General features: G+C 35.4%; 1 protein-coding gene across 2 annotated transcripts in view; it reads left to right on the forward strand.

The window, feature by feature from the left end:
• SLAIN2 (SLAIN motif family member 2) overlaps window positions 1-15,045 on the forward strand; it is a 71,440-nt gene that overhangs the window by 33,209 nt on the left and 23,186 nt on the right. The window contains exons 4-7 of one of the 2 annotated variants that reach the window (XM_061420102.1): window positions 1,444-1,605; window positions 5,366-5,725; window positions 6,093-6,230; window positions 12,734-12,811. In XM_061420102.1, the coding sequence (XP_061276086.1) occupies window positions 1,444-1,605; window positions 5,366-5,725; window positions 6,093-6,230; window positions 12,734-12,811 (738 nt within the window). The remainder of the gene's footprint in view (window positions 1-1,443; window positions 1,606-5,365; window positions 5,726-6,092; window positions 6,231-12,733; window positions 12,812-15,045) is intronic. The other variant, XM_061420103.1, reaches the window with a different exon arrangement.

Here is a 15,045-nt window from a genome sequence, read left to right on the forward strand (position 1 = left end):
AAAAAAATCATCCTTTTGAAGTGTTGTCTTCTCTTATTCTACGTAACAACAATGAACCATTTCTTGATCGGACTGTGACGTGCGACGAAAAGTAGATTTTATATGACAGCCAGCAGTGACCAGCTTGTATTTGGACTTTCATAGCTCTTTGCAAAGCCAGACTGGCACCAGAAAAGGTCATGGTCACTGTTTGGTGGTCTGCTGCTCGTCTGATCCACTACAGCTTTTTGAATCCTGGCGAAACCATTACACCTGAGAAGTATGCTCAGCAAATCGATGAGATGCACTGAAAACTGCAACGCCTACAGCCAGTGGTCAACAGAATGGGTCCAGTTCTTCTCCATGACAACACCCAACCACATGTCGTACAAACAACACTTCAAAAATTGAATGAACTGGGCTACAAAGTTTTACCTCATCCACGTATTCACCTGACCTCTCGCTAACCAACTACCACTTCTTCAAGCATCTCAACAGCTTTTTGCAGGGGAAATGCTTCCACAACCAGCAGGAGGCAGAAAATGCTTTCTAAGAGTTCATCAAACCCGAAAGCACAGATTTTTATGCTACAGGGATAAACAAACTTATTTCTTCTTGGCAAAACTGTGTTGATTGTAATTGTTCCTATTTTGATTAATAAAGATGTGTTTGAGCCTAGTTATAATGATTTAAAATTCACGGTCCAAAACTGCAATTACTTTTTCACCAACCTAATAAGACTCTTTTGGATATGTATAGCCTTTATTCCTTTGAGCTGTCTTCTATCCTCCTTTGGTTTATAGTGATAAAATGTGTTTTTTAATCCAGTCATTTCCTTCATCCTGTCTTTGTGCTTCACTACTAAACATCAGAGAACTCCTTGGATCCCCATTACTAGTTTGGCAAAGGAATTTTGTAAACATGGCATAATGTAGGAGAAACGAGCTTAGTGTTCTTTCTTTGGTTTGGTTCTAAATCTCTAAGGAATCCTGATTTTCCTCAAATTATAGTTTTCTTGTTTAGGAAAAGTAGGTGGTTTTATTCAAGGGAAAAGATGATGGTGTTTGCTAATGACTGAATGGGAGGAGAAAACACGACATAATTCATCTATTTATAGAGCAGTTTCATTGGCTACCTGGTAAAAGTTGAAATCCTCTAGCATGTATTATTTGAACATTAACTACTTTGCCAGTACTGTTTTGAAAACTTAATTTTTCATAAGAATATGGATAAATTATAACTATAAGAAAATGAGTTTTGTATTTGTCATTGTATTTGAAGGAGTCTCTATAGCTGTCTTTATTCTTAATCAGGTCAGTTTTTAATTTTAACATCTGGGAATTTTATAAACAGAAAAGACAGAATCAGTGAACTGAATCAACCCAAAGATACAATATCAAGTTAATTGCAACAGATGTTTATTCAATTTTTGTTCACCAAAGTTTGAATCATTTTATTTTTAAGGTAATTTGAAAAGTTCATCAGACAGAAATCCTCCACTCAGTCCTCAGTCCTCTATAGACAGTGAATTAAGTGCTTCAGAATTAGATGAAGATTCAATTGGATCCAATTATAAGCTAAATGATGTAACTGATGTGCAAATTCTAGCTCGGATGCAGGAAGAAAGTAAGTATTTTAATGGATAAAGTTTAGGTCTTTCATTATGGTATAATTTTGTTGCCCTTATTAAATGTCTTACAGTGTTGTGGAATAGTAGTATAATAAGAATAGAAATGTTGAAATTTCAGAGCTTTTTCAGCATGTGGACTGGTTTGTTCATTGACTTGTTTTTAGAGTCTATTGTATGCTGAGCAGTTTGCTGTGTGAGTACTGAAGAAAAGCAGGCTGTGCTATACTGTGACTGGAAATCATACCCTGCATGTTACTCTGTACTGTAATTCACTAGTATGAGTGAGTGAAGTCGTTCAGTCGTGTCCGACTTGTTGCGACCCCGTGGACTGTAGCCCACCAGGCTCCTCTGTCCATGGGATTCTCCAGGCAAGAGTACTGGAGTGGGTTGCCACTTCCTTCTCCGATTCACTGGTGTAGTATACTCTGTTGCTGTTTCCTTAGTGTAGGTTAGCATTTCTTAGCTGTTCTTTCATTATTCAGATCAGATCAGATCAGATCAGTTGCTCAGTCGTGTCCGACTCTTTGCGACCCCATGAATCGCAGCACGCCAGGCCTCCCTGTCTAACACCAACTCCCGGAGTTCACTGAGACTCAAGTCCATCGAGTCAGTAATGCCATCCAGCCATCTCATCCTCTGTTGTCCCCTTCTCCTCCTGCCCCCAATCCCTCCCAGCATCAGAGTCTTTTCCAATGAGTCAACTCTTCGCATGAGGTGGCCAAAGTACTGGAGTTTCAGCTTTACCATCATTCCTTCCAAAGAAATCCCAGGGCTGATCTCCTTCAGAATGGACTGGTTGGATCTCCTTGCAGTCCAAGGGACTCTCAAGAGTCTTCTCCAACACCACAGTTCAAAAGCATCAATTCTTCGCTGCTCAGCCTTCTTCACAGTCCAACTCTCACATCCATACATGACCACAGGAAAAACCATAGCCTTGACTAGACAGACTTTTGTTGGCAAAGTAATGTCTCTGCTTTTGAATATGCTATCTAGGTTGGTCATAACTTTCCTTCCAAAGAGTAAGCGTCTTTTAATTTCATGGCTGCAGTCACCATCTGTAGTGATTTTGGAGCCCAGAAAAATAAAGTCTGACGCTGTTTCCACTGTTTCCCCATCTATTTCCCATGAAGTGATGGGACCAGATGCCATGATCTTCGTTTTCTGAATGTTGAGCTTTAAGCCAACTTTTTCACTCTCCACTTTCACCTTGATCAAGAGGCTTTTGAGTTCCTCTTCACTTTCTGCCATAAGGGTGGTGTCATCTGCATATCTGAGGTTATTGATATTTCTCCCGGCAATCTTGATTCCAGCTTGTGTATCTTCCAGTCCAGCGTTTCTCATGATGTACTCTGCATATAAGTTAAATAAGCAGGGTAACAATGTACAGCCTTGACGTACTCCTTTTCCTATTTGGAACCCCTAAGGAGCCTATTTAGATTTTTCTTTTCCTTTTTACCCACCTCCACTCCCAATAAATTTTAATACCACTGATATAGTCTACATCTCTTTGTGTGTACTCTAAGAACTACAAACTATTATATCTAAGATTTTTTTCACACCCACAAAATCAGTTTTTTCTCCTTGGAGGCAAGTATATCATCTTCCTTAGAATGTATGGTGTATTCTGATTAAAAAGAGAGAGAGAGACCTTTATGGGAAACTTGAAATTGTGACATTTAATTAAATGAAGCATGTGATATTGCTTTGCACAGTGGTCCTTGCAACTTTTTGGGTAACAGATACCTTTGAGAATCTGGTAGAAGTGTCCCCAAAATATACATGTGCACAAATTTTTTACTATTTCAAGGGTTTATCAGTGACTTGACTCTGATCTGAATATAAGATGATGATGATAATATTATTCTTGCCTGTACATTTTATTGTATGGGCTTAACTGAAGGAAGCAATCTCTCTAAAGTGATCTCTTTAAGCTTTACAATGAAAAGATCCTTAAAGCACAGGTTTCAGAGTCTTGACAGTTGGCTGAGGTAATGGAGCAGTGCTGTAATTTGGTTCAGAAATTTTGTTTGTCCTTTGTTTTATGTAAGTTTTATCAAGCTGTAACATTAAGAAACTGCAAAATGTTGGTTTCTTACTCTGCTAATTCTTATCCCATTTTTACACATCTTCCCTTAGAAAGATAGAAAGGTTTGGTGCTTATCTGTCTTTAGCCCTAGAAACCAATAACATGTTACCCTTTTCTTCTGTAACTTTGTAGACATAACTCCTCACTCCAAGTATGGTATTGCCAGCTAATGAGGGGTTATTGTCACAGATGTGAAAAAAGAATAAAGAATACTGCCTAACTGTTACTTAGACTAAACTTATTTGTTTCTTCTTTGAATCCTGACTTTTTAGACTGCAATATTTTGTTAGTAATTCAATCACATATTTGATACAGTTTTCATATTGTATGTTGGTAACACATAATAGAAATTTTAGCCTTTCTTTAAAAATCCTTTCTAAGCTGTTCACATGCATAAATATTTCTTTTTTTGGTGAATTAAAAAGATACTGAAAATGTGAGTGATACCTCTTTGAAAACACCATCATTTTCTTTTTAAGAATGATTTTCCTTTTTGCAACATTGTTTCTCCAGTTTTTTTGCTAACAAAATTGTAAAGTAACAGATGTGGGCTTTTGCTTGGTTCAGCTCTCATTTTTAAGATGAGAGAAGCACAATGCCCATAGTGGTTGTGATCTCCCTAAGACCCACTTGTTAGTGGAGAACTTGCATCAGGATTGGGATTTTCTTTTCTAAAACAATACTCTTCATGGGTCTGTTGTCTTTTGCTAGGTGACACCAAGTAATTTATCAGTTACTACAATGGTCTCCAAACCTGACCAAAGGGCTAGATGGGCCCTAGGAAAGCATAGTGTTATAGGTACCCTGATATGATTCTCTTTCACTTCTTTGGGGAACCATGTTGATAACACTTTCTGTGTATGACTATATAACTTAAAAAGTTTGAATACTACTCAAGAACACACAGATCTTCTGGACGAAACTGCCAGTAGTTAGCAGGATTTCCTCAAAATATTATCTGAATTCGACACTCTTTTTCAATTGTAATTTTTTTCTCATTGAATATGTGTCACATTTGTTTTTATTCTAGAAGTTTTTATAGTATTTGAAGGGCTCCTTAGGTTGCTTGGGTGTTTCTGGAAATAACAAGATAAAAAGGGACTCCTTTGAAAATTCTTGATGGTTTAGAATATAAGCTTATTTTATTGAAGTCTGTTAGCTTATGAAGCAATTGAAATTACATTTGTACCCAAGTACTGAATTCCTAAGAGTGGGTTAGAAGTTTCCTTCATCATCTTCTGGAGTAAGATTAATCCAAAGGTTTAGTATCCAGGATGTTTGTTTACTCACTGATGTATTTTTTACACTGGTTGGACAGGTAATTGTTTTCCTTCAATATTCCTTTAATGTTAATCTCAAATTTGGACTCCGTCTTTTGAAATAGAAGTATTTTTAAATTTATAGTTTTCTTTTTAATATAGATTTTGGATTCAAGAAGAAATGTTGAAATTGGGTAAAAGTTTATGAATTTCATGTAATTTAAAAATAGCTTTTTAGATGTACTATATGCATCCTTATGTGTGGGGAAGTCTAAGATGAATCAAGTGAAAGGGAGTTTTCCTTTAAATGTTATATGCTATTTGTGTTTCTCAATGATAATTTTGTGCTTTTAAACCTTAAAAATGCTTAAATGTCTAATACTAAAGAAATAACACATTCACTATTGTCAGGTCTCCGGCAAGAATATGCAGCCACAGCGTCTCGGCGCAGTTCTGGTTCATCTTGCAATTCTACAAGACGGGGTACTTTTAGTGATCAGGAACTTGATGCACAAAGTTTAGATGATGAAGATGACAATATGCATCATGCAGTATACCCTGCTGTTAACAGGTTTTCACCATCACCACGCAATTCACCTCGACCATCACCTAAGCAGTCACCCCGAAATTCACCTCGTTCTCGATCTCCTGCTCGGGGAATAGAATATAGTAGAGTGTCCCCACAGCCTATGATTAGCCGCTTACAGCAACCTCGCCTTTCACTTCAAGGCCATCCAACAGATTTACAGACAACCAATGTTAAAAATGAAGGTAACTCTAAGAATGGAAAAAAATTGTCCTTCATATTTTGGTATATAGTAACATGGTTTTTACCAAGGTTTTGTATTTTAGATAAGTACATCAAGAATTTTTACTTAGGTTAGTTTTGCTTTGCCATACTCATGAAGTGTTTAGATTTTGAGTTAAGTAATTTATGGTTCTTTTTTAAAGGTTCTACCCATTTATAGAAACTGTATTGAGTTATTTTTTATAAGATGTGTTTTTTTCCTGTTACTTCTTCTAAAGTCTTCAGAACACTTAAAGAATTATTTTTGAATATTAATATTAATATTTTAATTTTCTCCATCCTAAAAAATGTTTTGACTTTTTTTTTTTAATTAAAATTCTGTTGTCATAGAAAAACTAAGACGCAGTCTTCCAAACCTGTCCCGAACATCTAATACGCAAGTTGACTCAGTGAAAAGCAGCAGAAGTGACTCAAATTTTCAAGTGCCAAATGGAGGTATACCTCGCATGCAACCTCAGGCTTCAGCCAGTAAGTATCTTTTATGTATCAGTTATTTAAAGAAAAATGAAAATTACAGACTTTAATTTTGTGCTGAATAGCTATACTATAGTAAAATGTAGTGTTTATTAGTTCTGTAAGATAATCATAGCTGTATTTAAAATTTGTCCCTATTAAATATCCAGTTGTATCAATACTTAAATCTGTATGAAACTGTAGTCTCTCGAATTTTGAAATAAGCAAGTTCTGTTTAATTTATAAATATGTATATTCTTTAAAAACCTTCTGTTCTGCAATACTGAACATTTAAAGTGACAGAATCTAGGGGGGTGGGAGGGAAATAGTCCTGAAATAGACCATTTAAAACCTAAGGAACTTTCTTACTAGAGTATCAATAAAAGCAATAATCGTCCTATGAGTATACAAATAAAGGCTTGCTAAATTCTTAATAAATACTTTACCAAAGGTAGAATTTTATTTTTTTTAAAAAAGGTTAAAAGTAACTTGATGGAAAGAAAAGCTGAAACTGTTGACTTAAGGAGACATATGCAACATAAACAAGGATTAGAAAATCACACAGAAGGAACGCCTAAGACAAAGTGGCCAGACTGAGCCAAGAAGTGATGTGGGAGTAGATGGGCACTCTGTACTTTACAGAGTGATTTTAAAAGAATTGAACACTTTCCAAGAAGTATTGCTTATTAACTAAGGCAGATATGAGCATGTACTAAACCCAGTTTAAACAACTATCAGAGTTATTTCTGCAATCTTAGAAATGCTCAGTTATGCATGCCTTCTATCCCACAGTTCACGTCAGTTTTGTAGTCTGATTTATTCAGTTCCTTTGTAACATATTTACTGTTTGTGGTTAAAGTGGTCACTATGATGTGTTCCTTCATTTCCTCAAAGCTGTAATGAAGAAGTGATACAAACATAAAGTTATTGACTGTCCATTTTATAACTTGTGTATTGAGGAACAACTTTGACAGTGTTCAATTCTTTTGTAAGTCTCCTTGCATTCTTCCTTGGCTCTGTTGTGTTTAGCTGACTTGGTGTACTTTATATTAAGCTGCTATTATTTGGTGGCTCAAAAATTCACAGTCTAGAAAAAAATTTTGGTTCAATTTGAACCAAAACGACTTTTGTGATGATAAGTTTTCCTTATTTACCAATTGTAAATGATATTATTTATATTATAAAACTCACATTGTGCTATACCTTATATTCATAATTCTGTTTAATCCTCTGAACAAGTCTATAAAGTAGGTTCAGTTACTAATACATTTTTACAAACTAGGAACCGGAAGCTTTGAAAGGCTATGTAGCTTTAATTTTTTCCCTATAGGTGAATTATTTTCTCTTTCCCCTCAGAAGTTGATAATTAAAAATAGATAAAGAAACATAGTGAGGTTCTAATCACTAATTTACTTTTAAGTGGAATGAATATATGTATGCAGTTTCATAGTAGTATATTTCAGTATTTGAATAATGTATAGGCAGAAGAAATAGTAAGGTACCATCCTTTTTTAAAAATTGCATATACTTGTTTATTTTTATATTTGTAGTTATGAAACTTGTTTATAATGAAAATGTCAGAAACATTTATTGTAGTATAGAGTCACATTGTTCACAGGTTGTATTTGAAAAGTAGTAAATCCATAATATTAGCAGGTTTAAAATTTAATAAAGTTTATTTGATAAAAATATTTAAAACTTGGACTTCCCTGGCAGTCCAGTGGTTAGGACCTGTTGCTTTCACTGCCATGGCTCTGGGTTCAGTCCCTGGTCAGGGAACTAAGATCCCACAAGCCACATGGTGCCGCCAAAAAAAGAAAAAAAGTTAAAACTTTGTGTTTAAAGTCAATACATTATGAAGCAAAATGTTACCTATTTTTCTGAAAATTTTACATATATCTTTGATACATAATATATATGTGTTTTAATTAGTGTGTGTGTTAGATGTACTGTTACATATCAAAATTAAGACTAATATGGTAATTATGTAAAAATATTACAATGGCAAGTTTTATACATGAATAGCATTTTAAATATTTTATACAAACCAGTTCATATATTTGCTGCATTTTGTTTTCTTTTAAGTATTTTTCCAGCTCTTAAGTGGTAAAGCTTTGGTTCTTACTTGCTGATCTGCATGAACCTAACTTTGCAAGATTGCTGTTATTTCCACCTAAGGGACCACTTCTTTTGCCTTGTTACTATGCAATCACTATTTTTATATGCTTATTTGCTATGGCTGCATTATTGTGGATGCTGGCATTCAAATATGAATATTATGAAAGTTCTAATATACTTCATTTTGATAGCTATTACCAATTCTTGACTTTTATATTTGGAAAATGTGAGTAACTTAAAAAGTTTAAGAAAACCAGAGCATTGCAAAGGTCATGAATACATGTAATTTTTTCATTTTCTCCAGTTAAAGGAAGGAATGTTTGTCAGGGACAGTTTTTCAAAAGACTAGTGTAGTGCTTGTTTTCTAAGACCACTAGAGAACAGGTTTAGTTTTCAGAAAAATAAGAGAAGGGAGAAAAACCCAAGACAATCTGCTGGTTTTAAAAAAGTAGTATATATTTACTTTTATATGTATTATCTCATTTGAACCTCACACCATCCCATTTTTTATTTTTATAGAGAGGGAGCAGAGATCCATATAAATTATATGTGCAGTGCCAAGTAACTAGAAAACTGGCAAAACCAAGCCAGATTAACTCAGCTCCTCTGTGTGTCTCCTGATTTCCTCCCAGTTACTGTTTGGATTACATCATGCTGACCCTAACTGCAAATAAGGAGGCATTGGAAAATATTCTTGGATGACTATTGGAGCATGATTTGAGGTTGAACTATAAATACTTTATGAATTACCACAAAAGAATAAACTAAGTCTGTGTAACATTTATCATTTGCTTGCTTACATGTAACTAAGTGGAAGAACATATTTGCACAAGATACTCCTAGAGGAGAGATGTATAGGATCAGTATTGTACTGTGGACCTCACACTGAGAAGGGAGTGTTCAGGGCAGTTACCAGCTTATGCATAGCCAGACTGCACTTAGGCCCATGGGGAAGGAATTCTCATCCAAATTTCACTTGTGACCAAAACACTAGAATTTTACACAATTATGAAACATGAAGTTGAAGTAAAATAAGTCATGATAAATCTGTGTAGTGGGCTAATATAAGAATGAGTGAAATACTTGTAGAACTTTTGTTTAAGGATAAGTAATATAATTACGTTGAGTCAGTTATCACAAAGACATTGATACTAAGTATAGTTCTTCTGACCTTTACTTCTGAAAATGTTGATTGAATACATCTGGAATGGGGACCCAGAATCTCTATTTTTTTAGAAGTGTCTCAGCTGACTCTGGGGCATAGTTAAGTTTAAGAACCACTGAATTGGATCTCAGCTGTGGAGGATCTTGAATATTTAATTGAAGTCTCCAGATTTTATCCAGAGATTGTTATTAATTATTACTTAATTATTCAGTAAATAATTAAGATGTTTATAGGGTACATGTTATGTTCCAAGCATTGGGAATATAAATGTGAAAGAGAGAGCTCGTGCCCTTCAAAAGCAGGAAGTGATGGGGAAACAGAGGTGTTACACTCATCAGTATAAAGAGGTTTTCTGAGAAGATACTGAAAAATATCTCAGCCAGCTCTGGAGGAGGTGTCACATGAGGGAAGAAAGTACAGGTTTTCCCAACAGTGGGACCAGTAATGAAATCTTAAGAACGACACCCTGATTATAGTGGTTTTGTTTGACTAAAGTGTGGGTCACAGGATGGTTAGTCAGTTCAGTGACAAGAATGAGAGATGTAGGTAGGGGATAGATTGTGGGAATTTTAAAATACCGTATTTGGAATTCCCTGGCACTCCAGTGGTTAAGCCTCTGTACTTTCATTGCTGAGGGCACAGGTTCTAGTTAGGAAACTAAGATCCCATAAGCTGTGTGGTGCAGCCAAAAAATAAGTAGGTAAATAAAATATATTGAGGAGTTTAGATTTCATCTTAACAAGCTATCATAGCTTTTAATCAGGGTTCCTTCTTAAATTGAATCTGATAGCAATGTGAAGAGTGGATTAAAGTTCTAGAAGGATTTGGAGACTTCAGTTTAGTATACGTTATCATTTAAAAAGTGATTTTGGGAACTCCTTGGCAGTGCAGTGGTTGGGACTTCGTGCTTCCACTGCAGCAGGCATAAGTTGGATCCCTAGAGGGGAACTAGGATCCCACAAGCCACATGGTCAAAATAAAGAAAGACAAGTGATTTTGCCATTGGAAAATGGATCAAATTAAGATTGATAATTCAGATTAAAATTTAGTTTTTGTTCTTATTTGTGTAACATTATGTTTCTTTGTGGTATCATGAAAATCATTCATTTTATTCTATCTGTATCAGGCAAATTTAGAGTATACTGCCTGAACCTATTTGCAGTTTGATTCTTGGCATTACCATTGGACAGTCATCACTTGTCTGTAGATGCTGTTCTTGTGACATCACCCATGAAACTTGAGGGATAAATAAAGTCCATTGGAGTCATTATAGCTGTGAATTTAAATAAGATCTTTACAGAACAATTGGTTATAGATGATATTTTATATTTAAACCCTTGTTTAAGAAATCTAGTGGTTAATAGATATTGTGGATTGCCAGCGTTACGTGCAGTTGGTTACCCTTTGCCCTCATTTGCGCCACTACAAACACTGTGGCCTACTTCTGTTCTTCATGTATATCCTGCACACTCCTACCTCAGGTCCTTACTACTGCTTTTCCTTCCGTCTACAGTGCATTCCCCCAATATCTGTATGGCTCACTTCCGTGCTTCCTTCAGATCTTTGGGCAAATGTCATCTCAGGAGAAATATTTCTTAATCACCCTATTTATAGTTGCAGCTTATGTCTCCTACTTCTTGTCCCCCTTTCCTACTTAATTTTCTCCTTAGCTGTCACCATCTGGCAGGCCATGCATTTTATTCTTTGTTTATTGTCTGTTTCCCCTTCCCTAAACTCTTAGTTCCATGGAAGTAGGAACTTGTCTATCTAGCCAGCTATGTATTCATTATTTCTAAAACAGTACCTGGAATAAAGTACACAATTATTAGAAAGAAAGTAGGAATGAATGGGTGAGTGAATGAATGAAAATGAATGGTAGAAAGCATGTATGAATAAATACATAAATGAAGAATATTTAATGATGATAGTGCCTGATATTTCTGTGGGATAGATATGGGGTAATGCATTATAAAATTGATTGTTTTTTTTTAAGTTTGGAGAATTTTTTGCTAGTCCGCCTGGCAATATGTTTAACTTAAACTGGCATACAACATTTAGTTGCAGTAGTGTGTTGTAATAAGTGTTGGTAGAAATTGAAATCAAATGGGTTTGTTACTTTTAAAAAATGTTTCCTATTAGTGAAAATTCTATCACCATTGATTGGATTAAGCAATAAAGAAAAATTCTCCTTAATTCTTTTTGGTGATGTATCAAGTAATACATTTATCCACAAATGACTGTTTGAATGCTGGCCAGGTTTATGGTTTGAGATCTCTTTTTTGGGGCAGGTGGAAGTGGTGCTTATAAATCCTAGAGGTGTATGAAGTCTTATTTTCACATCATAGAATGATGTTTTAGAACAGCTTACATAGGTGACTGCACTGGTGGCTGTGGGACTCACCCATTCATTGGAGCCATAGTGAGCTTTAGCTCTCTGGATGTCTCTGAACTGCTGCTTAGTTGCCAGTTTTGAGAGTTTTACTGCAGTTAATAGATGAGGAGTTGTGAAGAAAGCTTAGAACTCCTCCTTGAACACTTAAAAAACAGATGCTCTGACTCCTCCAAATCCCTCAACTCCAACACATACGCACACACATCCCTACCCCTCACCATCCCATATGCATATGTACATAGTCCGGATAACCAGGTCTAAAATGCAGCTAGTTAAATTCTACACCAAGATGGTGTTGAGCATATTTAAAGCAACTAGATTGTTGACTCCCTTGAGGACCTGCCTGGTTCTGAGTTTTCTTTTCCTTTTTGAGTATGAGGATTACTATTTCACGTTAGGACAGTTCATCTAACAATAACTGCTTTGCCAAAGTCTGCTTTTTTGCACTGAACAAGTACTACATTTATTTATTTTTTTCTGTACTGTGTGCTTGTGTTCATCACTTTTACTTATTAGCTTTGTATTCTTTGCATCCTGTAGCATGTTTGCTGGTGGTTTGTTTTCTCTGGTATTTTGATCAGTTTACATGTTATAGATTTTCTCATCTATAAGAAACAATTTCTTAAAGTATGCACTTTGCACTAAGATTTCCATTCCCTTTCTTTTCTAACTTAATGCACTAAGCATCACTTTGATTCCTCTGATTTTAGGTTTCTGATGTATTCTCGCCTATCTGTTTCTTGATAAATTTTCAAGTTTGTTTTAAAATATTCAAGTTTACAGAAGCTATAGCCTTTATCTTGTCCTTCCAGGCAAATATTACAGTTCCTTATTTTTCAACAGCTTCGCAAAGGCTGAAAAATTTGCCTCGTACTTCCCTCAAAGCCAAACAGTTGCTTCAAACTTCATCTACAAAAAGAGGTAACTACAGCCTCTTACTAAGTTTTAAATTTCAGCAAATGATCAAGTTAGTTAAATCTTTCACCTTTTGGCATACTGAGTCAGTGATGTCTATAGGGCACATTTTAGTCTTTTTTTTTTTTTTAAATAATAAAATAATGTGGATGCATTCTCTGTTACTTGGATAAATCCAGAAGAAACTAATTTTCTACAGAGGTATGTATGGAGTTTCAATTCTGAAAGGAATAAATGATATTTATTTTTGATAGCTTTTCATATTAGAGAATTTATCATTTTTCTTACCTAAAACTGAGGGTCACTGTTTTAATTTTGTTAGATAAACTAATAAATGCTTTAAAATGTATGAAATGCCAGACATTCTGTATGCAGTATTTTTTCTTCTGACTTTGGTGTTTGGATTTACTTACCTGTAGGATGAAATGGGCCTGTTTTCATATTAGAGATTGATTGAGGTTAGAGCAGAGTTATGGTTAACTGATGATGTTTGGAATATTTATGGAATGGTAGTTTTTATAAGAACTGAGTATTGAAGAAATATCTGAAGGTTGGACATCAAAGCTATCATATTGGTTCCAGGAGGTTGAATGTATGGACAGCTAGGAAAAAGTAGAATTGGGAGAAACACTGTGGGATTGGATAGACCAACAGTAATAAGAATGAACAGGACTTCCCTGGTGGGAAGTGGTTAATAGTCCGTAATTCGGCTTCTCAGGGCAGGGTTTGATTCCTGGTCCCCCTGGTCAAGGAAGTTCCAAATGCCGAGCAGCCAAGAAAGAAAAACAATGAACAGAAACCTCAGAGAATATGGGACAGAATAAATACAGGCAGTGAAGAAAAATATTTCCCCTGTCTGCATAGATTTCCTGACAGCTTCAGAACTCAACAACTAACAAAGATATAAGGATAAAACACTAACAGAATGTTACATGGAAAGAGGAGGTTTGAGGTTTGATTTGTTGAAAAAACAATTTAGTTAATATGGCGACAGAAGTACTGAAATAGGTATCAAAACTTCAGCAAGTTCATTAAAAGCAAATGATTTAACAGTGATTTGGTGGATAAGTATAATTTAAGGAAATACTTTTAGATATTAGAATCCCAAGAAAATAGTCAAATAGAAAACAAGAATGTAGGAAAGTTTGTGTTTTGGATGTCAGAAGTTGATCTTAGGGCCTCCAGTAGGGGTGTTTTCTGGTACCTTCTGTCAGAAATAATGATAGACACAATAGATTATGCTCTTTTATTGAAGAAAAAGGTGCCTTACTAAAGATCACTGTAGAAAATGTTCTTAAATTTTTTGAGGGCCCTAGGCCTCTTTTTTGAGATTTCCAAATACTTTTGAATATTTTTAGGTATGGGAGGAAGGTGAAAACAGATGATCATAAAAGGATTCTAGTATCTACAAAAGGGCAGGAGAGGATATTACATTTATATATATTGTATTTTTTGTTATGTTCTACAAGCTGCTTCATTTGGGGGGCCTTAGGTTTATATAATTTAAAATTTTTACTTAATTCTGTGTTGCTGTTTATTAGATTGAAAGTGAAAGTGACAGTCACTCAGTCGTGTCCAACTCTTTGTGACTCTGAACTATATAGTTCGTGGAATTTTCCAGGCCAGAATACTGGAGTGGGTAGCCTTTCCCTTCTCCAGGAGATCTTCCCAACCCAGGGATCGAACCTGGGTCTCCCACATTGCAGGCAGATTCTTTACCAGCTGAGCCACAAGGGAAGCCATTATTAGATTGAGAAGATCGTAATTTCTGGCTGACTTTTTGGAGGAAGAGTGATCTCCATTACCCTATGGTGATTCTGAGCTACCAACTTACCTACCCTCTGTGATAACAGGAAAGCTGAGTCTCATAATTCCTGGTACCTCTACCTGTCTAGTTGACATGGTAAAGGGAGAGTAGTTTGTGCATGTGCATGTTTGATATTTTGTTCTTTTAATTTCATTTTGTTTAATTTCCTAATTATCTTAATCCAGACTCCCATATTTTCTGGTTGGTGTTGTGACTTGGTGATCATTTACACTATTAAGTTCTAAACCAATTGAGAAATGGTTATGACAGGATTTCAAATACTAATTTAATTACTGGTAAAGCTGAATTGGAGAATATCTCTTGACTGGAAGGCCAAAATGGATTTTCTAATTTCCCCTCCTGCCTTGACTTTGTGAGAGAAAGGGGTCTGCTTTGGACTGTGGGTTTCTCTGATCTTGTAGGGATGTAAAGC

The sequence above is a fragment of the Bos javanicus genome, chromosome 6, assembly GCF_032452875.1.
Source record: "Bos javanicus breed banteng chromosome 6, ARS-OSU_banteng_1.0, whole genome shotgun sequence".
NCBI classification, from domain to species: Eukaryota; Metazoa; Chordata; class Mammalia; order Artiodactyla; family Bovidae; genus Bos; species Bos javanicus.